Source organism: Sylvia atricapilla, chromosome Z (genome assembly GCF_009819655.1).
Source record: "Sylvia atricapilla isolate bSylAtr1 chromosome Z, bSylAtr1.pri, whole genome shotgun sequence".
Lineage (NCBI taxonomy): Eukaryota > Metazoa > Chordata > Aves > Passeriformes > Sylviidae > Sylvia > Sylvia atricapilla.
This window is the reverse complement of record NC_089174.1, coordinates 84,162,462-84,189,445: the sequence shown is the minus strand read 5'-3', so window position 1 is coordinate 84,189,445 and position 26,984 is coordinate 84,162,462. Positions and strand designations below refer to the sequence as shown.

The window sequence follows — 26,984 nt, the reverse complement described above, 5'->3', positions numbered from 1 at the left end:
CCATCCCGCCCGCCGTTGCCGGGGTGACCGGGGCAGCGGCGCCCCGCCCCCGGCCCCGCCCCCGGCTCCGGCCCCGGCCCCGGCTCCAGCCACGCCCCCGGCCCCGGCCCCGCCCCCGGCCCGCCCCCGGCCCCGGCTCCAGCCACGCCCCCGGCCCCGGCCCCGCCCCAGCCCGCCCTCGGCCCGCCCCGGCCCCGCCCCCGGCCCCGGCCCGGCCCCGCCCTCGGCCCCGCCCTCGGCCCCGCCCCCTGGCCCGGCCCCGCCCCGCGGCCGGTGGAGGGGCGGCGGCGGCCGGGCCGGGCTCCCTTTGTTCAGCCATTTCGGGGGCCGGAGCGGCGCCGCGCCGAGCTGTGCGGGGAGAGGTCGGGCCGCTCCCTCGCCACTCCCCTGCCGCCGGGCTCTGGGATGGTGTGGGTACGTGTCCGGGTTGCGAGGGGCGGGCTAGGACGTCCCATCCTCGGTAGTCGCCGCCGCCGCCCCGTATCCCGGCCGGTGTGTTGGGCGGGGAGCCGTGGGGTCCCGGCCATGGGCTGCCTCTTCTCCTCCTACCGGGGATGGACGGATGGATGGATGGAAGGAAGGACGGGGCAGCGGCTGGGACATGAGGACCCGGGCAGACCCCCGAGATACCCTCTCCTGCCCCCCGTTTTCCCGGCTGCTCCCGGAGTCACGGCTGGCGCCGTGTCCGCAGCATTGTAGAGAGCCGGAAAGTGAAAGTCACTTCACTTAGAGGAACGTGGCCCTGTTTCCTAACGTGGTTTCTGGCGTGGGTCCTTGCTGTACGGATTTGCCTAGGTGGGGTTTTGAAGGGTTTTTTTTCTTTTTTTCTTTTTTTTTTTTTTTTTTTTTTTTTTGGTTTGGTTTGGTTTTTTCTTGGTTTTTGGGTTTTGTTTTGTTTTTTTCTTGGTTTTTTTGTTTTGTTTTCACGAAATATTAGAGAGGTGAGAGCGAGAAACCTCGTGTTTGTCTGGTGCTTTCGTTTGTATAGAAAGGTTGTTAATTTAGGTACTCGGTGGAAATTGACAGTGGAACTTGTGAACCATGACTGTACAAAGGACAGGAGCGCTTTTCTGGGCTGGTACAAACGGCTTGATTAGTCTGCAGGATATTTATCTCCTTGCTGAGAAGGTTGTAATTCCTCTCACTTGACTTTCTGCTCCAGACCTGAGAAAGCGTCCTACTGTGAGGATTGTTCTGCCATGTGTTCCGGCCACCACAGCTTCTTAACCTGTTCGCTTGTCCTCCTGCATACTTAAGTAGTCCTGAATGTGGCATTCGAATACATTAAAGGTGTGGTTAAATCCTTAAAATGCACATAGGACAAAAAGTTGACTTGTGTTCCTTCTGTAAATGAGTAATTGAAAAGAAAAAATAGTCATATGCCCGAACTCTTAAAAGGAACCTTTGATAGAATTGGAAACTGAGCCCATAAGTCTTCATTTTACATCTGCTGTGTGAACTGTAGTTATTTTTGAGTGATATGTGGGAGGATGGAGGAAAGGTGCCTGCAGTTGGGAAGAATAGTTTCTGTATGATCAAAATTACTTTAGGATGCCTTTTTCAAGATTTAGCTAGCTTATACTCAAAGCAGGATAAGACAAAAGAATAGTTACGATGCTGCAAAAACATGGTTACAAAGGCAGTTTATTGACTGTGTTAGAGGAGGAGAGCTCTGGTTAGAATGAATATTGACTAAGGACCATGATTACTGTTGGGTACAGGCAATGACACTTTTCATTGACTAATACAGGTGCAAGCACAGCTGCTAAATTGAGCTATGCCTTGTGGCAGGGAGGTTAAAACAACATAATAATGGCTGTATGAATGGCTTTTACTGGATTATCTGACACACTTTTCTGTTATATTTATTTAGAATCCAGTTTAGAGAGTCCTTGTATGCGGGTATTCAATAAAGCAGGTATGTGTGCTTAATTTTTAGTTTCAGGGATGGAGCTACCTGTTGAAGTCTTGTGATAGGTATGCACAGAACTGTTGAGCAGACTGGTAGAGCTGTGGCAGGATATATCCTGTTCATACTTCAGGCACACCAAGATGCTGTGGCTCCAAAGGAGGGTGGTGGAAGGCCTGGTACAATCCTCTTCCATCAAAGCTGATGTTCAGAATCTTTCCAGTTAAAGATTTGAGGCTGAAATAGAGACTGACATTGTATCTCTGAAATGTCTTAATCATAAAGATCTTTCATGGACCCAGTGTTGTCAGTGTAATAAAGCACGTTTGTGTAGTAAAAAAAAATTACAGCAGGTTTGTGAACTTGGTATGCACTTATCGATGCATTATTATCAAGTTGTGCTGGTGAGATGAAATAGGGAGAATTTTTTCTTTGCTTTGTTTTTGAAAAGGTAGGACTGCTTTTCCATTATTTTCATGCCTTAATGTGTTATAGTTGTGATCAGTTTTAATCGCAGAAATTAATTTTACCCGTTAATTTAGTTCCAAATTCCACAAGTACATATTTAAGTACATATAATAGTAGTATGTTTCAATCACTGAAGTCACTGCTTTCCTGTCACTGTTTTAAAGTATTAATTTGGATAGTTGAGGTAGGTTTTCTACATACATTGGTAGATTTCAAATATACACTGTACAGTGTTTTTATTGCATGTACTCTACATATATAAATAATATATTCATATTCAGAAAGATACTAACGTAGCAATATTATAAAATTCGTATTAAAATTAATTTAAATCTCTTGCTGAAAGAGATATAGTTGTGTAGATCTGCTGTTTGGTTTATGTATGTGACCTGTCATGTACATGATAAAACACTGTACATATTTATACATGGATGCCTTTGAATATGGCATTTTCTAGTAACATTATTAAATGTTACTCCAAATGTCAGTTTCAGCCTTTAGGAGGTTTTGTTTACTAAACCAGGCTTCAGAGTGAAATTTAAACAATTTTAAACCAATTGTTTATTCCTTTCCTGTGTACTGAATGCATTTGAAATTTTGAGTTTGTGTATATGTCTGCATCTACTGTGTCTGTCTTTGTCTATGTGAGTCAAACCTCAAGGCATAAAATCAAATAAAATTTGTGTTTGAAGAAAATGTTTTGTTTTTAAACCTTGGCTATAGGACAGAAAATTACTCTTAAATTACTCTATTAAGTAATTTAATTTTGCAGACCGTTTTCTACAAGTCACTGTGAGATATCCTTAAACACTGAAAATGTGCTGCTTATGGTGAGCATGCCAAGTGCATTATTTTAAGTGTTACATCAGTGCTATAGAGGAAAGAAGGAAAGGCAAGACAAAATGTTTTCAGCAGAGGACAGAAAATAGATAATAGGTGGTACAAAGATGCAAGAAAACATATGTCTTAGAGCTCAAAAAGAACACATCTGCAGAAGTGATGGTGTGATAGCACAGACCAGAAGTTCCCAAACTTGGTAGGTATATGATCATCATCAGTCACTTCTGGCATCCAGGGTCACATGCTTTTCCTACCATGCCAAACTAGAGCCTCATCCATGGCTCTTCTCCCACCTTCCCTACTGCGTGTTCCTATCATTCAAACTATGATTGCAGTCCAGTGCTCACATGTAAGCTTTCCTATCCGTTCTTACACCCATGAAAGTTTATTTTTTATTTCAGACTTCGGTCATGTGATTCCTCTTCCACATACCCGTGTCATCAATCCCCACTTCCAGAAAAAAAAAAAGTGGAACCTTGGCTTCCCCTGCATGCATGTATCTCCTTATTTTTCCTACTTCACCATGTCTTGGTCTTCTTTTTCTATCCTGGACCAGAAGTGCACTCTGTGTGGGGACAGCAGAGTGTTGAATGTGGGTGGTGGCTGCAGTAATTCCTGACTGCTCCCACAGGTTTTATGGATGCCAGGAGACCATAGCTGTGCTGGCTCTATGGGAGCAGTGAGACCCAGTGTCTCAGTGAAGTTTTGAATGTAGCATGGAAGCAGGCATAAGTGGTGTTTGCACTGCACTTTTTGGCCACTTCTTTTATAGATGAGGAAGAAAAGTCAGTAGCAGACACTCGTGGAAAGGCAAAAGTAATTTTAATGTTCTTCAGAGACTGAAAAGCACACATCTCTTTTCCTACCAGATGAGCTAAATCAGTGCAAAAATCCAAACAGATATTTCAGTTTGTTTTACATCAGTTTTGCCTGAGTCAATTTGCTAGGGGAAAAAAAAAAAAAAGGCCAACCTTCAGTTAAAATAAATTATTCTTTCTTGTGTAGGCAGGCACCAAGCCATGTCTTTGGAAATCAGGAGTGACTGTGGTCCAGTTAAGTGTAATGCAAATAGATTAATTTCACATAAGAGGCAGAAGCTTCAGTTGTTGAATCTGGCCCACGAAAAGTAGTTAAATCCAAGCAAGATGAGCTTTGAATGGGAGCTTTTGAACAAATGGGAGCTTTTGAACAAATTCTTGTTAATGGGAATCACATTAGCAAGAACACAAGGCTCATGTAATTGCATTTTTTGCTTGTACGTGAGAAAACAGACACCACAGAGGTGTCTGGAGCAGAAATGTTTTTGGAGCCCCTTAGAAAAGGAATCAGAGTAGGTCAACTGATAGTAGGAAATGTTTGGTTAAAAAAGCTTAATGTTGTTTCATTTTTCTCTCTAACATAGAGAGCATGTATACCCTAAGAGCAAATATATGTGTTTTTGTATATCATATGTTCAGATATTTTCCTGTCTTAAATTCTTTAACCTTTCATAAGTAAGAATTTATTTAGTCATTTGATTACATTGACAAATTACTTCAGACACCCTCCTTCCAAAATCTTCCATGTATCTGTAGAAGACTTTGTATAATCTTCTTCTGTTTCTCGGCTAAAAACTGGGTAATGCACCGTAGCTTCACAATTCTTTGCTTCTGGAGAATCCTCTATTCTCCCAGGAGATAACTGTTGGTTTTCTGAGCCAATGAGTACTTGTAATATATTTTACAACCTGTGATGAGAGTATATTTTTCAGTTTAGCAAGGAATCCTATCTTAAGTTAAGCATTGTCCATTCTCGTGGTTCTCTTAATTTCTTGGTGATTATGCAGGATCAAAATAGCAATTAAAAATCAAATACAGCACAATTGGCAGTATTCAAACATCATCCCTCATTTGCATTGTGCATTTCAAGGTATTCTTTGTTTTGGTTGCTACTTCCAGTTGCATTGTTTTCATATGTGGTTTGGAAAAGATGGTGCTGATAAGGGAATTCTAGGTGAATCTTGCATATAACGACCACAAAGTTCAGCTGGTGGATTGTTTTGCTTGTTTTTTCTATTTTTATTTTGAGTAATTGTTGTACAATGTTTTAAAGATGAAATATTTCTTTTAAATATGAGGAAATTAATAGACTATATTAAGCTGCATTTTTAAATATTTTGAAATATCTTTAATAGTGAAGAATATTAATTTTTGTGTCAGCACATGAGACTGAGAATCAGCAGACACTGAGGATACTGTCCTTGCTTTGTTTCTTTTGCTCTAGGTAACACGGCTAATGGATCGTAGTAAGGCTTTGATAATTTTAGTTCCATTGGGGTGGGATTCTCTTTCTTTTGTGTGTGTGTTGTTAAAGTGAGATAGCAGAGGCTGCCTTTTTATGATTTCTTTCTAGGTCTCGCTTTGGGTAATAATGCTGTTTTAATTGAACATAAGGATGATTTCTCTACCACACTTATTTCTTGGAGCTTACAAGAAAGTATACACATGGAAACAAATAACTATCCTGAACTGTGTGAGGACATACAAATTGGACCTAAACTGTAGTGGAAATTTTAAATGCTAGCCTGTGAATTATTCGCACTCTGACTTGCTATTTTCACAAACAAAATCTGATATTTCTATGTATTTGGTTCTAAAACTTTACAGACAGGAAGAATAATAGAAAATAATATTTCTATTTTTCTTCACATTTTCTTCTTGCCCTTGTTTTATCAGAGATAATAGCAGAAATCCTAAGTGTTAGAATTAAGTGTGATAAAGTCATAAATAAGGTGAAACATTAAAAATTAATTTGAGAATTTGGTATCTCTGATAAAATATTACATGTTGAAAAGAATTCTAAAAATGGTGCTGTAGTACATGGTTCTGAGCTCTGCAACATCTCTTCTAGTGTCTTCTGTGGAGCTTAAAAAGAGGTACTTCAGGTTCAGAGTGGGTTAGATATAGTGTGATATTTTCATTGCACTTTAACCCTTGGGTCCTCCAGAAGGTGATATCAATGTAAGATAATAAAATTCATTACTCCATTGCAAGAGTAGCATGTAGATTAATTACTTCAGCCCTGTTACAGGTAGGTCTGAAAGAAGGCAAACAAATTTTTGCCTGAGTGAAGTTCATGAAACGAAATGTTTATGTTTTAGTAAGTGTTACATAGAGAAAACTATTATACAGGTGTCCTTTAAGATTATGCTAATTTAGTTATAAATGTGTTTGAAACTGACCTCTGATTTCCTCAGTTAGACTTTTATGTTTGATTTTGTAATCCTGAATGTTAAAAATCAGTATTGGTCTTATCCATGCTGAACAACTTTAACACTCTCAGTGTTAAACCATCAGGCAAGACCAAGTTTTATAAAAGTGCTTTTATTTGTATATAAGACACTGTGTGTAAAAGACATTCAGTACATTGTCAAATAGTCAGTTTTGTTATTGAAGATAATTTGAAGTTAAAAAACTTGGCTGCCATATTTTGCAGAAAATAGCAGTGTTTTTTTGGTTGGTTGGGTTGTTTGTTTTTAAGATACAATTTTATATTTAGTTTTCACTTATGGTAGTGCCTGGAAGCTCTGCATATGAGGCTCTAACATGTTAGGTGTGTAAGAAAACAGCCTTTTCTACATACGGTTTACAACTGAACTACAAAACAGAAAATAAATATCTTCCAGTAGACAAATACAGTGAGAATAAGAAGTATGAGAGAGACTTAAGACCTCTGTGAACATTTCACCTAAGGAGAATTTCCACATAAAATATGAGAAAGGACAGAAGGTGTCTTGGAATGCCTTTTGCATGACACGTTTTAAAGGGCATCATATGGGAAAGCATGGTGCAGGTGAATAAATTGATCCTCAAAGGGAAGATTGTAAAATCGCTAGCAAGAAAAAACCCACAATTCTGCATTATGATAATGTATAAGGACTCTTATATAGGGGAGAAATATTAATTTAATTCTCTTGGCTATAGAAAATTTAGCCTGTGATTATAGTTTAAACTCTTCAAAGCTTTATGTTTTGTGTACTGATTGCATTACTTTTTGAAGACAAAATATGTAGAATGCCAGCAAGTTTATTTAGTGGAGTTGGTGAAGTGATTTGCAACTGGTTTTTATTAAAAATGTGTTTAAGTAGCCTTCAGTTTATTAAATTACTTGTATGTTTAAGGCAGATTGAATTTTTTAAAATTATAGTTTCTCCACTAAATAAATTTCTTTTATTTTGGGCAAGGGAAAAAGAAAGCCAACCTTTAAAAACCTTGAATTTTTGTTTTTAATCGGTTGCTTTGTTAGTAGCATTTTAAGGGAATTAATTTACATACATATCATTTAGACTAAGGAACTGATCACAGGAACTAGTGTCTGATTCAAATACATTCTGATATCCTTAACAAACCAATATATAAGTATTTAAATTACTAAAATATTATTTACAACTTAAGTAAGAATTACAATTAAATTCCCCATCTAATTACATTTTTAAGTGCTCAGATTCTTTAAGTCTATGTCACTTTTCTAACCTGAATGCATAATGTACTTTTATTTTTTGGTTTCTAATATTTCATCTTTCATTAAATGCTGCATTTTAACCAAAAAGATAACAAAATTGCTAAGGGGACTGGTAGCAGGTTGATTAAGGCTGCATTAAACTGCCCAAGGAATTTTATGAGATCATTTATTTGTACAGTATCAATCTCCATCCGTGCAGAAACAGCTGTGTAGCCACTTCAGCACAGGACCTTTAGGTAGGGTGAATTACTTCCATTCAGACTTGCTTGCAATTTCCTTTACACTGGTTCAACATTGCTTCAAAACTGATCTCACATCTACAGTTGTGAGAATACTTTAAAAAAAACACGGCTGGAAATGAGAGAATACAGTAAGAATTAAACTGCTACACTTTCATTTTTAAATTGCTTCCTGTATTTGTGTCTTTTTTTAAACTAGACAGTGTAAGTCCGCTGTCTACCTGTAAGTGATCTCTTAACATTCATTGCTGGAAAGGGCCATGAAGGTCTGTATAGAGGAACTCTTTAGGTTTTCTTCTGTGATGTCTGTTGGCTTCAAACTATAGCAACTTGAATATCTTGTTTACTTGGAAGCCTGAGATCTGTCTAAAACCTCATCTTCAGGTGTCGTGTCCAAGAGCATTTAGAATATGACTGAATATGCTTAAACTGAAAAGTTGAAGCATTCTTCCACTGGCCATTTCTATTAGATATTCACTGTGTATCTGTTAATTGAAGTAGTCTTCTCTCCTAAGATTATGCTGCTTTCCCTGGCACAATATCCAGTCAGTTTTATTGCTTTGTCAGATGAAAACGGGAAAATTTCTTTAGGAATTTTTAATACTGTTTTAATTTGTATTAATAATGTGTCTTTAATGAGACAGTAATTTCTCTGTTCTTTTGTAGTTGTCTCACAAAATTTCTGCCAAGTTAATCTTGAAGCACTGGGATCATAACTGTTTGTTATATTAAAAAATCATACATGCAACTCATATAATTACTTACCATCTGAAAATACTGATATTCAGAGAAGGCAAAAACACTGGTTTTGATGTGTCTGCAAATTCCACTGTGTATATAGATGCAGGAACAGTTTGGGGGTGGCCATCCGTCATTGTTTTTTACTCCCTTGTTCATCTGAGGCTTGAAAAGAAGTATTCTTTAGAGTTCTTTAGCATTCTCATTAAGATCTATAAGTCCTAGTTGCTTATTTGCTTTAAAAGTTTCGCTTCTTTGATTAGGGTGGGTAATGTATCATCCTTTTGTTTATGTGTATGATTGGAGCAGTTGACTGCTCTCACTGATGAACACATCCTCTTTTGGAAGGAGTGCCATTCCAGATCAGAAATTATTTCCTCACACTTTTCCATAAGGATGTAATTTTGGAATATTTATCTGACATTAGATATTAGAGAATGCCCTGTACGCAGGCTCACTGGGTGAGATTGAATTCCAATTTCTTCCTGAAGGTTTGTAGATCTTCCACTTGCATACCTGCCAGCTCACATATGACTCCACCCATTAATCCCTATGCAGGACAGATAACTGCTCACTGGAGAGACACAAGGACTAATAGAAACCAAAACACTGCCATTTCCTTGAGGCAACAGCATCTTAAGAACCTTAGATGAGCCACTCACTGCAGTGAGGAAATTCATCAGCTATTCAGAGAAATTTAACATTCTATTATAATGAGCAGTGATGATGGTTGAGCCAGCACTGTTGCTGTTAGTATTGCAAGTATCACCAAAGCACCACTGTTGTCACCAGTGACAGATCAGACAGTGGTAGTGTCACTGACAGGTGCATGTCTTAGTGCATGTTCTGTATGTAAAGGTTTTAAAACACAGTGTTCAGAAAAAGACTGGGAGGAAAGTAGGTGAGTGTATGCTTCTGAATTCTCTGTATCCTGGGATGCAAGGTATTTTGCCAAGAAGTAAAAATTAAACTAATCCTGATTAATCGGTTCTTAAGGCTCTTAATATGATTTCTGCCTTGAACCCTGTACTGAATTCCTAATTTTGTCTGATGGGCTTTCCACAGGAGACTTCTCAGTGTTTTAAGAAGTATTTTTCTTTACACCTGGTTTCTTGCCAGTAGGTGCATACTATGAAAAGACAGTAGTATGACTTAAACAGTATAAAATAACTAATTTTAATAATTTAAATTGGAAAGCCAAAAGATTTAATTTTTTGTATTTGGTTTTAATTTAGCTTTTCTTTTCCACAGTAGATATTTTTTACCTCATTTATGCATCAAAACATGCTTACAGATAAATATGCCATTTGATTTGTATTTCTTACTTCTTTCTACTAGCAAAAGGTCTTCAGCCCCTTTACAAGTTCTCTTTCTTATTTAATGAGATTCCTAATTTTTACCCTCTAATGTATTATTCTTCTTTATAGTACAAAAAGGAATTTAAATCAGTGAACTGTTCATGGGGGATATATCAGTACTTTATATATATTTTGCACTAAACTTGGTTGGTTTAAAAGCACCTACATATTGGCAACATTTGGAGAACTATTATGTATTTTGGTTCATCATTGTGCAGATTTTTTCAAAGTTAGCTTAAAAACAGATCACTGCTTACTTAGATGAAGGGGTTTTTTATTAATGGTGAATAACTCGATTTTAAATAAGCAGTGCACTCTTTTCAGAGCCAAGAACTTCCCCAAATTTGGCACTGTCCCATGATGAGGTATAATCTCCTTTACATTTTCTGGTTTTAGCAGCAGGGATGATTTTGTCTGCAAACACTATTGTAAAAGAAGAGCAACAGATGTTTATCACGTGCCTGTGCCACCAGGGCTCACACAAAGGCCCTGTCTGTCTTGGCTGAGCCATTGTGAGAGGAAGGGGCACCATGGAGTCTCTCCTTGTATGACTTTCCTTCCAAGATTTGCAGGGGCTAGGACCACCTTCTCAACCATGCAGTAAGTCAAAACTGGAATCTGTTAGCATCTTTATTTTTATTAGTCTCTGTTAGTTGATAAGAATGAATGTATAACTGAAAGAAAGTGAAGGCTAGAATTTCAAGGTCTGCATCACATCTCTCACTGTTTTATACCCATCCATGTATATGGGTTTTTTCAGCTGTAGCTTCATTTTAAAGTTATATCTGCTATTTCCCTCAGATGTTTTCCTCAAATGCTTCAGATCCTCAGATCTGCACTCTGATCTATCACAAGGAACAGGTTCAAAAATTATGTATAATTTTGATTTTTATCTGCATCTTGGGGAAGCCTGAATTACCAATTAGCAAAACTGAAGTTCAGCAAAAATCCTCCAGCAGATACCAGTTGCTTTGCCTCCTACAGCTCAGAGAAAAAAAATCTTACTGTATACTCCAAGTAGGGAGTAGAATAGGATTCATATGGACTTGACACTAATCATGCCTAAAAGAATTATAAGCAGGCAAAAAAGTGCATTCTGGATTTCAGACATGAAATTTGACAGTAGAGGTTTAAATAAGACTGGACTCTCCAGAATGATGCCTTTCATCCTTTTTATACCTTTTTACACATTCAAGATTTCAGCTGATTGATCTTGTATCTTCTGTCACAGATTCTTGAGGTGATGTTTTTCTCAAACAGCTCTCCATTGAGTTTTAGGTAGTTTTCTGACTGCCAGCATTAAAAGCATCTACTGCCATTTTAGTGTCCAATATGTGTGATTACAGGGGCACAAATCATTAGCCATACACTGTTTTCCCACTTAGTATCTCTAGCTGTGGAAATGATCATAGAATCATCAAGATTGGAAGGGGCCCAGATAATTATCCAGTCCAACCATCCATCCAGCACTACCACTGTCACCCTAAGCCACTAAACTACATCACCCAGTGCCAGGTCCAGATGCTTGTTGACCACCTCCAGGGATGGTGACTCCACTTCTTGGGAAACCTGTTACAATGCTTGGCCAGATTAACAGTGATTTTTTTTTTTCCCTAGTATCAGAATCTCACCTTAAGGTCATTTCTTCTTGTCTTCTCATACTGGTACAATTTGAAGAGATAGTGTCTCCTTGTCTAGATTAGTTGATCAAAGGCATTTGAAATCTAGAGATCTTTGCAGTTTTGCACTGTCATTTCATGAATTATAAGAATGGTGTTCCATCCTGTCAAAGCAGAATTCAATGCTTGTGATGTTGTCTTAGTTGGTGAAAGCTTGACAGGTTTTTTGTCCCTGCAGCTGAAAATGTTGTGTGTCTAATTTAACCCATGAACAGCAAGAGATCCAGGGTTCAGTTTTGACCTGTACTATATGTTAGTGTTTGTTATCCTAATTTGAATTAAGTCTTAATTGTTCTACAAAACAAGACATACTAGTGCATGCTGAGGCCGGTCACCCATTCTATCTGCAATGTTGTGATGGTTTTGTACCTTCATATATATAGAAACTGTATTAATGTGCTCTTTCCTCTATGCTCATTTGATGCATGAGAAACAGAGGTATTCATTAAATAAAGAGGCAATGTACTTCTGTCAATAGAGTGGAATTACTGGCTGTCAGTTTATCCTGAGTATTAGTTCATCTGTTCAATGGGATTCCACAGTGCAGGGTTTCACAAGACATTATCTACAAACAGAAATACTGCTTCTCACCTTTGAGAAAAGAAGCAATGAAATCACGCGTGGTGACTGCAACAATAATGAGTCAGAACAGCTCTTCCTTTCACACAGGCAGCAGCGTAACAGATTTCATGAGCAGATATGTGATTGTAACTGTAGATATCCTCAGAAAAAGTCTATCATCAGATTGATGGTGTTCCTCAGACAGCAAATCTCATTACAGATTTATTTGCCTTGAATATTGAAATGCCAGTGTTCCATGAAAATTTGAGTTCAGCTTCATTACGAGGCGTTTTACTGTGGGAACATTTGTACATGTACACAATTTCTAGTTTCATACACCAGACAAGATGAATTCTAGCTACAATTGCCTCAGGAGGGTAGAAAGCTATGATTTCTCTCAGCACATTTCTTCAGCTTCTTATTCTGCTCCTAGGCCTACTGACCAGAGAGAATGAGAAACAGTAGGAAACAAAGGTCAGTTAATGGTACATAAACCTGAAGTTATATTTCCTGAATGCCCATACTGTTGTTGTCAATTTGCTCCTCAGAGGTAGAACAAATTCTGTCTATAGATAGCAAAAAAGTTATTTTTTAATATAGTCTTTACCCTACCAATGAAGTACGTTCTTAGTTTAGTAGATTCCACCAAACTTTTTCTTTAGTCCAAGTTTTATATGACAGATCATTTTAAATTTGATTTATCTTCTGCTGGGTGGTTTTCCTCTTAGCCTTTTGTCATCTAAGAGGAACTCTTCAAAAATGAGGTACTTTTTGCAACCTTAGTTACCAAGAAGAGATTCCACTGCATTTAGCAACTTAATACCCTTTTTGCCAGTAGTAACCACAAAGTTCTACCTTCAACAGAATTACAGTTGCAGTAGTGGAATTGGTAAGTGTTGCATTTGAAAACAGAAAGCTCCCAGCCTCATCTGGAACCTATTTTTATACAACTCAACACAAATACAAAGTAATGTTGAGATCCCATCTTAAAAATATTTTTCTAAAGTTTGCTTGGGCTTCTGTTTAAAAAAAAAATCTGTTTAAACTAATCAGCTCTGAAAAGTAGAAAATTAATTTCATAGATGTTTTAGTCAGGAACATAAAATCCTTTCAAACTGGCTTAGTATCATCTCCTTTGTAACTTTTCTGGTGCTTCACAGGGTTGAACTGTCTCCTTCATAAGACTATTCAAATTAATTGTATAATAAATGTTAATCTTGTATCATATGGCTGAACTCAGACTGCACCAAATGTTTTAGAATGGATGCTCATTTGATATGTTGGATGTGACGACTACCAGTATTTTTTTGAAGTGAAAGCTTAGGGCATGTCTCCAGGCACAAGGCATTGCAAAATAGTATGGCAGTAGCTATTCTGCATGAGCTGCTTCACATAAACACATTTATTCTGTGTTATGAGAGCTTTTTTTCTGCTTTGCTTGATCTACATCACTCTTAGCTTGACAGAAAGCTATTATGGAATTTGTTTCCTCTGTGCATACAATCCTATGCAAAGAAACACTATGAGCAGTTTGTGTGTAAATTCAGAAGGCTGGATCTTAGCAATTGATTGGATCATTGATCACCATTGTTAAATACCAATATTACAGGTTTAAATGCCTGAATTTTATGACAAGAAGGTTGCTATTAGAATTATCTGAAAAAAAAAATTTCCAATATTACCAATGGAATAAAATGAAAGAATGGGAAAACTTTTCTACGGGGTAAAGTGGCTTAAACAGCCTAACAGTTCTTAAATTAGGCCTATTTTGAGAATTAATTTTTATTAGAGAATAATTATTTGAAACTAGTTTCAAAACCACTGGCAGCAACAAGTTGTAGTTTCCAAATTTACAGCTTGGAGTCTATGGCATTAGAGGGATGGAACATCTTCCTAGCAGTGCAGATCTCAGTCTTTTTTCTGGTTCACTGTTGGGAGGGATTTGCAGCAGTCTCCTGTTCTTTTTGTAAGTGGAGTGAGACTATGGAGGGATGGGGTGGGTATTCTATTATGAATCTCCTATTTGTTCTGTCTAAATGTTTTGAGTATCAACTGTCAATTAATACATGTTACTTATCAGAAACCAAATTCTAATCCAAGTTCCTGTTATTATCTGTTTATAGCATAATGAAAAGCAACAGGAGAGATTAAAAAGCCTAGCACCAAATACACTCTAATGTGATGGTAAGAACACTTTGCGGAAAAAAAATTGGGTTAATCATCTTGGGAAGAAGCAAGAATCAAATTCTCATACATTCACAGCTACTAGTTAAAAAAACCTGGATTTTGAATTATCTAGCAGCAGTACATATGGTACCCATTTCTTTTGTTTCCTTGTATGCCAGGTATGTGTCATTTCAGCCTGAATTAATGGGAAATTCTGAGAGAGAAATGGAAGAGGTCAAGAAAACAGAAGATAAAAAAAACCCTATGCTTTTTGTGGACACTTAAGTAGAAATTGCAAGGTCTATGAAGAGAGAAATAGCTTAAAAATAGACTAGTGTTTGGGCCTGTAACTGTTTTGTTTGTTTGTTTGTTTTCAATGTTACACATTGTGATAACAGTGGATTATGGCTGGTGCATGACATCTGAATTCTGGATAATAGAGAAATCAAATATTTCTCAGCATTTGTGCAAGGCTCCTGCCTTCAGAGAACTTTTGTAATCTTAACATGTATAGATGAAGTGTGTCAGATTCAGTTCTGCTGCATTTTGCTGATAAGTAGGATGAACCATGCTGTGTTTTGGAGGGTAGCATTCATGCCTTGGGTACTTTGTTTAACATTGATTCTGATTTTCTTTCTATACAAGAAGATTTTTGCTTGGGGAAAACAGGTAGTAGAAAACTAAAAAGGCAAAGCATACAGCTATATAAATGCAAGGCATACAGAAGTAAACAATTTTCTCTTTTTTTTTTCTGTGATGCTTTCAACCTGAAGTTTTTCTTCTTCTCTCAGTCAAATTATTTTGACTGCTTCTGCTTCCTTACATAATTTGGAGGACTAGAGATAGGTTCCTCCTTAGGTTTTATACAGGTTTTGTATATAGAAGCTGAAGGAGACACCTCATCTTGCAGAATACCTTCTCATCCTGATAATGTCTCATAAATTATTCTTACCTGTCTTGGAGGATGATCATGTAAAGCACTAAGACATCTCCACTAGAGTTCTTCTGTAGAGGCTCCAATTTGTAGGCCTTTTTCTGTCCTTTCCACTGCAGAAGTGGAAATTCGTAGTAGGATTGAGTTCTAGTTACATTCTTGGAAAGGAAATCTACATTCTTCTTAGTTATGGATCTATGGCTTGCTTCTCTACCTGCTCTTTCCTGTTCAGTCTCTCAATCTTCATTTCTGATCTCTTCCCTTGTTTCTGATCTCTTCCCTTGTTAGTTTCTGATCTCTTCCCTTGTTAGTTTCTGATCTCTTCCCTTGTTAGTTTCTGATCTCTTCCCTTGTTAGTTTCTGATCTCTTCCCTTGTTAGTTTCTGATCTCTTCCCTTGTTAGTTTCTGATCTCTTCCCTTGTTTCCGATCTTCGATGTTGTTCTTTAGCACACTTGGTTTCCAGATAATATTAGATGGATATAATCCTTGTGTCATAGTTTCTGAATATTTACTTTTGAAGCTCTAATCAGGTTCAAAAAACTTACACAGATGTGGGACAGACGTCTCAAAGAAAAATCAAGTTTCTACAACCTTACTGTTAAGGCACAGTTAGGTGAATGAGGCCCACATTAACTCTTCCCTGATTTGTTTGACTTCAGCTTTCACCTGTTCCAGATGTGCATGCATCTCAGAAAGATCTCTCCTGCCCATGAACTGTGAGCCATTAACATCAGTTGTAGTGGTCTGGGTCAAAATCCTTTTCTTTTGACATGTTCCTGTACTAGAGGGAAATGAGTGGAGATCCACCCTGATCAGAAAGATCTCATGTAAATCTTGTGCCTATTTTGTCCTACTAAGTAGTGGTATGTCTTTATGTACCTACCTTACTGACTTCATCTTGTTTAGGTGCTGTAAACTCTCAAGAGGTGCTCAGCTTTTGTAGTCTCCCAAAAAGTCTGTGATAAGTACAGCAGTTTCTAAAGCAGAAGAGCTTAATAGATCTCATTTCTGGTTTGGATTTTTTTTAATAAGCTGTTTTTGTTCTCCCCATAGATTTTATCTTGCATGCTATGCATGTACTTCTCTGCATATTTCTGCATACTTCATACTCCACTGTGCATTCTTTCTTAGTTCATCAAAAAGTCTCTCTCCCTATACTCATTATCCACATATGTAGTATAAGTACACTATCCATCTTGCATCTTGCCTGTGATGGCTCTCCTTTTGCTGTTTTGTTGGAGACCAAGCAATACTGAACTTGTCTCCTTCAAGAATAGTATCCCATAGTAGTAGAAGAAAAGTTAGCTAAGGACACTGCATGGCACCTTGGACTGGACAGTCAGTGTTGGGGAGGTGAGACAAAGAGCCATATAGCAAATTATCTGGGGTGCGCCCTTAAGAATCAGTATTGTTGCCCATCCTCAGTGCCTCTGCACAGTTTTTATGGGTGAGATGTGCAATGTTTCAGCTGAGTTCTGTACTGCAGCAGAAGCTAGTTTTTATGTCAAGTGGGGTGCCTACCAATGCAGTGACTAAAAGTAAGATTACAAAAAACCAGGGAATTACTGGCTTTCGTTTTCACGTTTTAGACCAGTTTTAAACAAAATGTATTCTTTCTCTGTTAGTGTAGAGCATTAAAATAACTATATACATACACGTGTAATGCATAGTTTACATACATATGTATATATGTATCTAAATTGTCATTTTTAACCCGAGATCTCCCGTGATATATTTTGGGGCTAAGTTTAAGATACAGTAGGTATTCAAAGCAGTTTCTTTGGCGTTTGCATGCCCCAGCCTCCCCCTACTTCCCTGCGTACTTCGTCCCGTTCCCTCTTTACACGTGGAATTGGGAACTCCTGAGATGTGCTGAGCGCTCAGCCAAATGACGTAGAAGGGCAGCAGGTACCACGTTCCCGACACCGGGGTCTGGTTTCGCGCTCGCACTTCGCTTCCGTGGGAAGAAGGCGGGAGCCTCGGCGCTCGCTGCCGGGGCTATCCCAGGGGGCTGGGCCGGGCCCGGGGCGCCGCTTCACCCCTCGCCTGTCCCGTTTCTCTCTGTTTTCCTATGGGGGCGGCGTGGGCTCCCCGATTGCCGTCGAGAAAACCCCAGGATTGAGGTGGTCGCGTTCTGTCGCCCGCAGGCTCCTGGCGGTGTGGGACGCAGCGGGGAAAGGCGGACGGCGGCGCCGGCAGCCCCGAGGCGGCCCGGGCGGGCGGAGCCGCGCCCGGCGCTAGGACCCAGCAGGACGCGAGGAGGCTCTTCGCTCCGGATCACAAATTCGTCGTGACTCAGTCTCTGCTCGGCGCGGAAGCAGCGGGAGCAGGTCGGTGTCCTACGTCTATCCGGGGTGCGTGGGGGCACGAGAGACGGAGCGGAGCGGGCGCTGCCGCTCCCCTTCCCCGGCCCGGCCTTCCTTCATCTCCGCCCGCCCCCGCCCCGGCCCTGCCGCGCCGCCAACCGCGACCGCCTGTTGTCTGCTGTTTTCCAGCCAGCCAAGATGGAGTACGAGTGGAAGCCCGACGAGCAGGGGCTCCAGCAGATCCTGCAGCTGCTCAAGGAGTCTCAGTCCCCGGATACCACCACGCAGAGAGCCGTGCAACAAGTATCCTTGGCCGAGGCTTGCGGGGCCCCGAGAGCGGGCCGGGGGCGGCCGAGGGCGGGCGGGGGCAGCGTGGCCTGCTCGGCAGCGGGGCCGGCGCTGCGGCAGCGGGCCTGCCCGGCTCGGCCCGGCCTGGGAGCCGCCGCAGCGCGGGGGCCGAGCCCTGGCCGGAGCGGGCGGCCATGGCGCGGCGTTTGAACCGCCCGGGCGGCCTGCGGGCCGCGGGGCCGCCTTCACCCGGCGGGCACCGGGCACCTGTTGCGAGCCCAGAGACAAGGGCCGCGTTGAGGTATGGCCGTAGGGGACCTTTTTAAATTTTAAATTTATTTTCAAAGCCTGTGCTCCGGCGCGGCTCCGCCGATATCCGCCGCTCTTTCGGGTTCCCCCGCCCGGCCCCAGGGCGGCCAGGCGGGAACGGGGCCCTGGGCCCCAAGGGTCCCGCCGAGGGGCCCGGGGTGCCCGGCGCCGTGTGCCCGCCGCCCCCGCGGCACGGAGGGAACAGCAGGGGCCTCTCCGAGTAATCTGGCGCCAGGATGCGAGGGGAAAGCCGTAGCTGGTGCGGGTAGTGCCGCTGGCAGAGCCGCTGCCTGCGCGCCCTCGTGGGCCTGCTTGCTCTGACACTGCGCATTTTGGTACGTGGTGAGAATGTTTTGATTTTCCTGGAAGCCTGGTCCTGAAACTCGGGTCGTTGAAATTCACGAAAAAGGCGAGGTCTGCTGTATGTAGCTTCTTGTACTGCTCTGCAGTACGTTTGGTGTTGGTGGTGTAGATGGATGATTTTTTTACCTCCTCCCCTCCCCCCGGCACCCCCCCTCCCAACCTCCGGCCACTCTTCATTGTAGAACTAATGAATAGCAAGGTTTTAAGGAGCAAGGATTGGGAAAGCAAAATTTTGAATTAAGACTAATAGAAGCATAGGCCTTAAAAATGAAGGCCTCATCTATTGTCTCCTGCTTTTTGAGCTAGGCATAAGTGCTTTGAAATTTATAGAAGTGCTAAAATTCTATTAAAGATAGGAGTTTATTATCTGGCTATTTTTTTATTTAAGGCATTTTCTTGAAGGTCTCAACAGTAAGCAACAGAATTTATTTAAGTAGGTAATATGCATGTCTGTATATATTTATATTAAGAGTTTAGCTTTAAGCCAAATTTGTTCCATTTCTAGGCTTTTGTAGCAAATGCAGTAAATTTGAGGAAGGCTTCTGCTCCTGCCTGAAAGGTGAAGGTCAATTTCATGTTGATCATCTTGTTCTTTCAGCTGTGTTCTAAATTTTTAAGATGTGATTGCTTTCTTTGAAAAATCTTAAACAGAAGAGTCTAAAGAAGTAGTGTTCTGCTTATGCCCCAACCTTAAACCAGTATTTGGTATTTAAAATATCAAAGTGTTTATAGGAACAGTGTTTATAGTGTAGCTTTAGCATAAAATTACATTTTAAAGCTTTACCTCAAATAAATGAATCACATCTAGTTTGTTTATTGAGCTATAGCATCATATTTGCAGTATGGGCAGTGTAAGTGATGCTGTCTGTTTTGATGATGTAGAGAACTTGACTTGAACAAAAGTCAACTGGTGCTTGGAATTCTTAAGTAATAGTGAAACTTCCCTGCTGTGTTGATACCTGTGCTTTCCAGTAGGTCCTCACATGCTGGCTCATAAAGGTTACAGAAGTGAGTAGTTTTAGCAGTGTCTTGTTTGGGAAAATTATCTAATATAGCTTAGCAGACCACGCAATTAAAAAAAGAAATTATGTGTGTCCTTTGAGGCAGTTTCCACACAGACAAAAAAAAAAAAAATTGATATGTCTGTTGTATTCTAGGATGCTGTTTTAATAGCATGTCCAAGCAGGGTTGTGATTAATGGTTTCAAATTTAAAGTAGTTTCAAATTTAAAGTACTTAGTCTATAATTTTTTGTAAAAAAATTAAAAAGCTGTGTGTTTATTCTGTAATATTGTTTCTTTATGATGCTGGTTTAGCACACTTGGGTATTTAGATGTCAAATACAATGAATTGGAAAGTATAGGTGAGCTAAAAACCTTTGTTAGTAAAGTTATAAATTGGTATGTTTCCAAGTTTTTTTCAAATTCCTTTATTGTATGTTTCATGGAATAAAAAAGGAAGAGTTAAGTGGGAGAAGAAGTTGTTAAGAAAAGTGGCCTAAGAGCTAGTCTTCATTTCTTAGACCAATTAAGTGTTTTCTCATTAAGTTTCTGTTAAATACTGCTCTTTCTGTTCATTCTTCTCCTTTCTGATAGTTTTTGATCCATTTGACTACACAATTGGTAATGTTCAGCTGCCTGTTCCAGTGATAGGAAGTTACAGATATTTCTAAGGATCTCTTAATTTTTGTGTCTGTCCATGGATTATTTTTCAGACTTTCCCATAACTAAAAGCTATTGCTTCAGTAAGAAAATTACAGAAACTGTTTTTAGGTTGTTCTCTGTACATTGTGAGCTTATGATCACAGCTGGTTGAGGTGATTAGCAGTACATGACAAATATAACAATCTTTGTATCCAGAAAGCTATAAATGTTTGTATGTAAAGATGTCAACTTTCCTTAACAGTTTCTCTCTTCAGAAACTAGAACAACTCAATCAGTATCCAGATTTCAACAACTACCTGATTTTTGTTCTTACAAAATTGAAGTCTGAAGGTACGTTCTTGAGATCATGACTGTTTTATTTTACTTACTTGCCTTAAAAAAAAAAAAAAAAAAAAAAAAAAAAAAGCGTGCAAGAGCATCCCACTCACGTCTTACGGTGGTTTCGAGGGAGAATTATTCATCAGTGAAAGCACTGAGGGCTGCAGCAGAAATCACTCCACAGCTTGGAGACGGTGTCGCAGGTGCCGCCGCCCGCCCGGCCCCGCAGGAGCGGCACCTCCCGCCCATCTCCGCCTCCCACCTCCTGCCCTGCCCTGCCCGGCCCTGCCGCTCCCGCTCCCGCTCCCGCCTCCTGCGCGGCGCGGGGCGCCCCGGGCCGGGACATGCGGCCCCGATGGGCGCGGGGCTGTGGCTGCTGTGGCTGCTGTCGCTGCTGTGGCTGCTGTCGCTGGTGTCGCCGAGCCCCGCGGCGCGCACAGGTGGGTGCCCGCGCTGCCCCCGCGCATCCCTCATCCCGGGGGAGTGCGAGCCGCGACTCCGCGCCGAGCTGCCCTTCTCAGCCCCGGAGCAAGGCTCAGGTGCCAGTGCCGTCCGCCCTAGACAGCCGTGCTGGTGTGGTCTTGGCTGGGGAGGAGAGCTGGGTATTTCTCTAATGTTGCTTCATCTTTTCCTTTTTCTGTAATTAAGCTGGGATTAGGTTTACGAAATTCTGTATTGATTTTGCTGTCAGCGCTAAGTTGACAGCGTGCTCTGGAGATAGTTCTTATTATACCCGTTGGGTAATTCCCCAAATACCTTTCGTGTTTGTAGGTTCCTTTCAGTTCGACAGGCACCACCCTCAGGAGTCTAACTGAGCAAGTCAAGAGCTAGATTAAAACAAAAGTCAGGGTGAGGTTTTGGCAGAGATCCTCAGCTCGTGGGTCGGTGTTCTGAGTGGCTCCAAGTCCCTTCTCTCACCTGTTGACTTCATCATATGGTGGCAGCCACACATCCAAACACGAGAGAGACAGGCAGCTGGAGTCGGCTGTGGGAGCAGCTCAAAGAGCGAACTGTCTCGGCAAGGACAAGGATGTACCAGTGGAAATGAGTTTATAAACTATAGCCTGGAACTCATGTGCAGGGGGAGTCGCCTGCTGCTGTTAAAATCATGTTATTTCTTTTTATATATAATATCTCCTGTTAAAAAAGGGAGCAAGGCACTGGAGGGATTAGCAGATCTTCTAAGAAACCTACTCTGCCTTTGTGCTTTTGTTCTCTGCTGCAAGAGTTGCCTCCAAAACTCAATGCATAAGGATGGAATCTGCTCCCATTTAACACACAGCCACAACTTTCTGATCTGGTGAGAGCTGATCTGGAAGGTAGTGAGGAGAGTTCTTCATACCTGAATACCTCCCAGTACCACTAAGTACTGTGTCCCAGTTAACTCTTTTGACAAACTACTCCAGTATGCATCAGTGATTTTGAGTTGCTTTCAGAGGTACCAATGCCAGCTTCTTTTTAAGTAACTGACCGCATGATTTTCATGGTCATTAGTACAAGTGTTGTGGAAACTCTGTACAACTGGCATTCAGTTACCCTTTTTAAAAAACGTTTAAAATGTGTTTACTGATGGTTTTGATTCCAAAGAAAGTTTAGAAAAATGTCAAGAGGGTTATGCTGATTATGTCTAGTGGTTGTTCAAGGCAGAAGGGAATCTGTCTGCACATCCTGGTTTTAGCTGGACGCAATTTCAGGCTTTTGTTGACAGTCAGCAATACCTGCATGGAAGGGCAATACCAACTATGCCTTTCACTGAAGGCTTAGAGTTTCCCTTTTCATCTTTTACAGCATGAGACCATAAATGTTAGTTTAATTCATCTTAGCTCTCTTTTGCTAAAAAACGAAGAAATTGTGTGAAGTGTAGAACTCTCCTAGCAGTGCTCATGTGCTTTAAGTGAATGATAGGTAGAGTCCCTTTTGGGTACTTTGTTCCAGCAGAAGAAACTAGGACCCAAGTGCCATGTAAAGCAGTTTTGCAGCAGGACTTTGCAGACTCAGATTCTTACATCTTACAGGATCTGTCCTGTGCCCGTCTCCATGGGATTTCTTGTCAAGTAACTTTCTGAACTCCTCAGCAGCAGCAGCAGCATTTAAACACTAAGTTATAGCTTGACCTTTGCAAAACACCTTTTGTTTTCAATGTGATGTGTTAGTGGGCATGATTTTACCCTTACTGGATCACATCTACTGTTCCAGCAGTCTCTGACTGCATTCTGATTTCAGGCCCTGTGTCTATGAACTGTACCTAATAGACTATCTGAGCAAGGATAAAAAATCACTTGTTGCTACAATTGGGGGTTTTATGAATTATTTTACTCAACCATTTAAAAATCACTACTGTAGAACAAATAAAAAGTGCAGAAAATTGAAATAAAATGGAAAATTAATTTTTTAATCAATGGGATCAAGAAATGTTCAAGCGTGGTCCTCTTTACCACATGGGAGAGTTTAGCAAGTTTTGTGAGGAACTAATAAGGATATGAAGGAACAGCCCAAATTTTCTAAGTGGTAGAATACTAATCTATTAACTTACAAAGCTTCATCTTAAATCCTTCTGTTTGGTTTTGTGGGAGGTTTCCTTAACCACATTCCTCTCCAGGTAGAGAACCTTGAAATCCTTGGCCCGTAGAGTCCAATGTCTCTCTCTTAGAGATCCATTCAGAAGAAGGAATGCACTGGCCACTATAGTGCATCCTTATTCTGAGAAAAGGAAAATGAGTCTGAAAGGTATACTGCAAAACTAGAAGCATTTTGATTTATTTAAGGCATATTTTACTATTTTCATTCAGGTAAGGTATGTGATTTTGAAGCAAATCTCAATAATTTCTCTTACTGTATTTTTTTTCTGTATTGTGACAGTCTTGGAACTCGCTTTCTTCTGGGTGAAGCTACCCTTGAAGATGTGCTTTATCAGTGTATCTAGTGCAAGTACAGCTGTTTTAATGTTAAAATGCAAAACACCAAAATGTATATAATGTAGACAAGGTTTTCTCAGTATAAACGTTTTAATCTAACAGACCAGCTTATACTGGGTTGCAATTCTTGCTAGCATACATCCAGCCTTAGATCCACTGGAGCTGATATGTGGCTATATCAACCACATTTCATATGATGCAACCTTGAAATCTTCCCCTCTTTTTAATGTTTTCTACTAATAGTGTAAGTTGCTTGTTCTGCACTGACACACCTGATTTAATTTATGCCTTTCATGTTCCACTTTGTCGTCTTTTTACTAATAAATAGTAGTTTGAGAAGCAGCTTCAGGCCTCCCTTTAAGCAAATTTTGATGTGTTTTCTTTCACAGCTACTAGAACTGTACTGGAATGTACAAAACATCTCTTTTGATGTTGTCCTGGGAAATTCATAATAAGAGGCTAGAGACAGGAAAAGCAGTGGGGAAAGAATTGTAAAATAGACTAATTTTTTGAACAATTGGCTTGAAAATTTTGTGCATGTAGTATTTGTATAACCTAACATATGTCTATATACTTTGCAGGATTGAAATACATGTGTGTTGGTGATAATCTGTGTGCTTACCAGAGAGAACATAAAGCTTCAGTAATAGGAGTGGAAGTATATGGGGGAGTTGAGCTTGGTGTTTTTGCACAATATTTCCTTGCTCTCTGCTACTGTGAAGAAAAGAGGAGTAAATGTAACATAGAAAGAAATAAAAATGGATATTGGCAAGGAGAATGCAGTATATGAAGGAGTATCATGTTGATATAGCTGAAAGGCTCATCCTTACCTTCTCATCTCCAGCTTCCAATCTCGTGTCAGGAGATATTCTAGACAACACTGTGATCTAGCCCTAGTACTTGGCTTTGTGTATGATTCCTCGACTTGACAAGTTCTTATTGCCTGATAATTAGAGATGAAATGGTTAAAGGAGGCAGTTCATTCCATAGAGACACTTCCAAAACCATTGGGTTTTGTGATTAAAGCCCAAAACTTAGATGTGCATTGAATCCCTGTGCAAACATTCAGGTTCACCACTGTAGCTGATAACAGTTCCTTTCCGTGGCTCTTGTTGTCTAGTGACATTTATAGTCTTAATTCCAAGAGAAGCAAGTGGTTAGGATAACTCAGTCATTTGTGTAGTTCCTGTTTGTTTGGTTTTATAGTTTTGGTTTGTACAGATTGATTTCTTCTGATTGAGCTCTCCCCAAGAAGTCTTATTGATTATCTGCAAGTAAGAAAGAAAAGCCACCCTTTACGAGCTGAACAAGAGGTCCTGTATTTTAAGAAGCTTAACTTTGTGAGAGCTGAATTTTGGAACTCAGGACCGTTCTAAAGAATTTAAAATGACATACAGCTCTTTTCTTTGTACTTGGTGTGCCAGTTACTTGGGATATTGTTTAGAGGCACCATATTTCTGTTCAGAGTCTCACACCAGTGGAGGGATGCCCCAGGAGTTCTCTGCAAACAGTTCCTTCCCAGAGGCATTGCCTGCAAAAGGTGAGACATTACAAGGTTTATGGAGTGATGGCCCTTCTCGCAGATCTCAGGCGCAGAAGGTGTTCAACTTTCATCTTCTTAGGATTGTCTTTCCCTCAGAAAGAAAGGCAAGTGCTCATTGCCCATCAATGTTACATGCAATCACCTGTGCAAGGCAAAATGGGTATTCAGAATTGTGAATTTCACTAATTAAAAATGCTTTGACTCCCAAGAAAAGCAAACTCCCTTTTCTAGAAAAGGTATCAGTAGGTCACAGACCAAGGAGCAACATCTATTAACTAATAAATATAATGCTGTTAGTTCTAATTGGACTGTCATTTCCTAATAGCTGTTAGTGCTGAATGATGAAAGCCAAACATAATTTTGGCTCAATTTGTATGCAAAAAAGAAATATCTTTTGTAAAGATGGATTAGGAATGTACCAAAATGTGGTATATGGCAATTTGGCCGATAACTGTCACAGAGCATAATTTTTACAATATTTCAGATAGAAAGCTTAACTCTTGGATACTTTGAAAAACATCATGTAAGATATCAGAAGCATTCTAAATAAGCTTGCATTTTCTTGGCTGTTAATGTGATCTAAGCAGTAATAAATTGGTAGTGTTAAACATATTCTAGAGAAGAAAAAGCTCAACATTAAACACTAAACAGTCAGTCAATTTTCAATAATTCATAAAATTTCAAAACCTCTATTTTAAAAAACAGCTGTCATGTCGTGGCATTGTGTCACCACTTAAAATGAGCATCGTTCTTTTTGACAGAATTGGTTTTGCATGCCAAACTTAACAAATCCTCTTTCCATTTTAAATTAAAAAGCAAAACAAAAAGAACCCAACTGGAACCAAACCATCAAGCAGAAAACACCTCAGTCAGATTACAGCTGTGAAAGCCTTGAAAGGGCTGTGACTAATTTTAGACAAGCCCACCTTGAATTTCACTCACCTTGTTTGCTTGTTTCAGGCCAGTATTGGTCACTCAGAACTAATACAAAACATACTTACAATAACTTTCCCCTGCTGGAGTGCATCAAGCAAAGGTGTTTCCACAGGGCATGGGGAAGGTGTGGGGAGCTCTACTCTTGTACTTGCAAACTTTCAACACAGCGGGAAGAAAATTCAGTTTATTTTATTTCATTGAAGTTAGCAAAAAGGAATGGGCGTCAGCTGCCGTGGTCCTCTCCAGCTGTCTCCTAACAAGCCTTCAATGGACTGGGAAGACTTTGTCCTCCTTTCTGAGGCTGGGTATTCCTGGACTGAGTCTGAAATGTGCTTTGACCAATATTGTCTTTAGAGGTGTTTTTTTTAAATTAGGACATGGTTTGGATAAATAATGGCAAGGCTTCACATGAAGGAGGAGAGCCGTCAGGGCAAGGCACAGCTTCAGTCCCACTTCTGTATCTCCTGTTTTTCAGGCTGTATTTCCACTGACACTGATGAAATTACCTCCTCAGGCTCACCTGTTTCCGGTGGTCGCCTACACATTTCTTGAAAAACAAACCCCGCGTGCCCCAGTCTCATGCTTCTCGCACCTTTCCCCACCTCTTCCCTCAAGTTTTTCCATCTGCTCCACCACCTGGTTTTCCTGCAGTCTTATGTTTGCCTTTCTGTCCCTGTGTTTCTCCCCCGTGTGCCCCCTGTGAACGGGCTGTGATGGGATGACGGGCTCCTCTTGTGGGAGAGCGGAGAGCAGAGTGCTTTGTGGTGAGCTCGCCACGCTGCTATGACTTGAACAGGAAATCACCCCTGTGCTCCTCCCCACTTCCCACCAGAGCTGCTTAACTCAAAGGGTTTCACTAACCTGACTTCATACCCAGCAGCATCAGAGTTCCATCAGCCCACCAGGAGAAGGGCAACTGGGTTGTTATGGCCCCTACATAACTCTGCTC

At 40.5% G+C, this 26,984-nt stretch overlaps 1 protein-coding gene across 2 annotated transcripts in view; it reads left to right on the top strand.

The window, feature by feature from the left end:
- Positions 1-332: 332 nt before the first annotated feature.
- The window catches only part of TNPO1 (transportin 1), a 78,704-nt gene continuing 52,052 nt past the window's right edge, over positions 333-26,984 (top strand). The window contains exons 1-4 of one of the 2 annotated variants that reach the window (XM_066339153.1): positions 333-414; positions 17,542-17,724; positions 17,890-18,003; positions 20,578-20,653. In XM_066339153.1, the coding sequence (XP_066195250.1) occupies positions 17,899-18,003; positions 20,578-20,653 (181 nt within the window). In that variant the 5' untranslated portion in view covers positions 333-414; positions 17,542-17,724; positions 17,890-17,898. Of the gene's footprint in view, positions 415-17,541; positions 17,725-17,764; positions 18,004-20,577; positions 20,654-26,984 lie in introns of those variants that run through there. The other variant, XM_066339154.1, reaches the window with a different exon arrangement.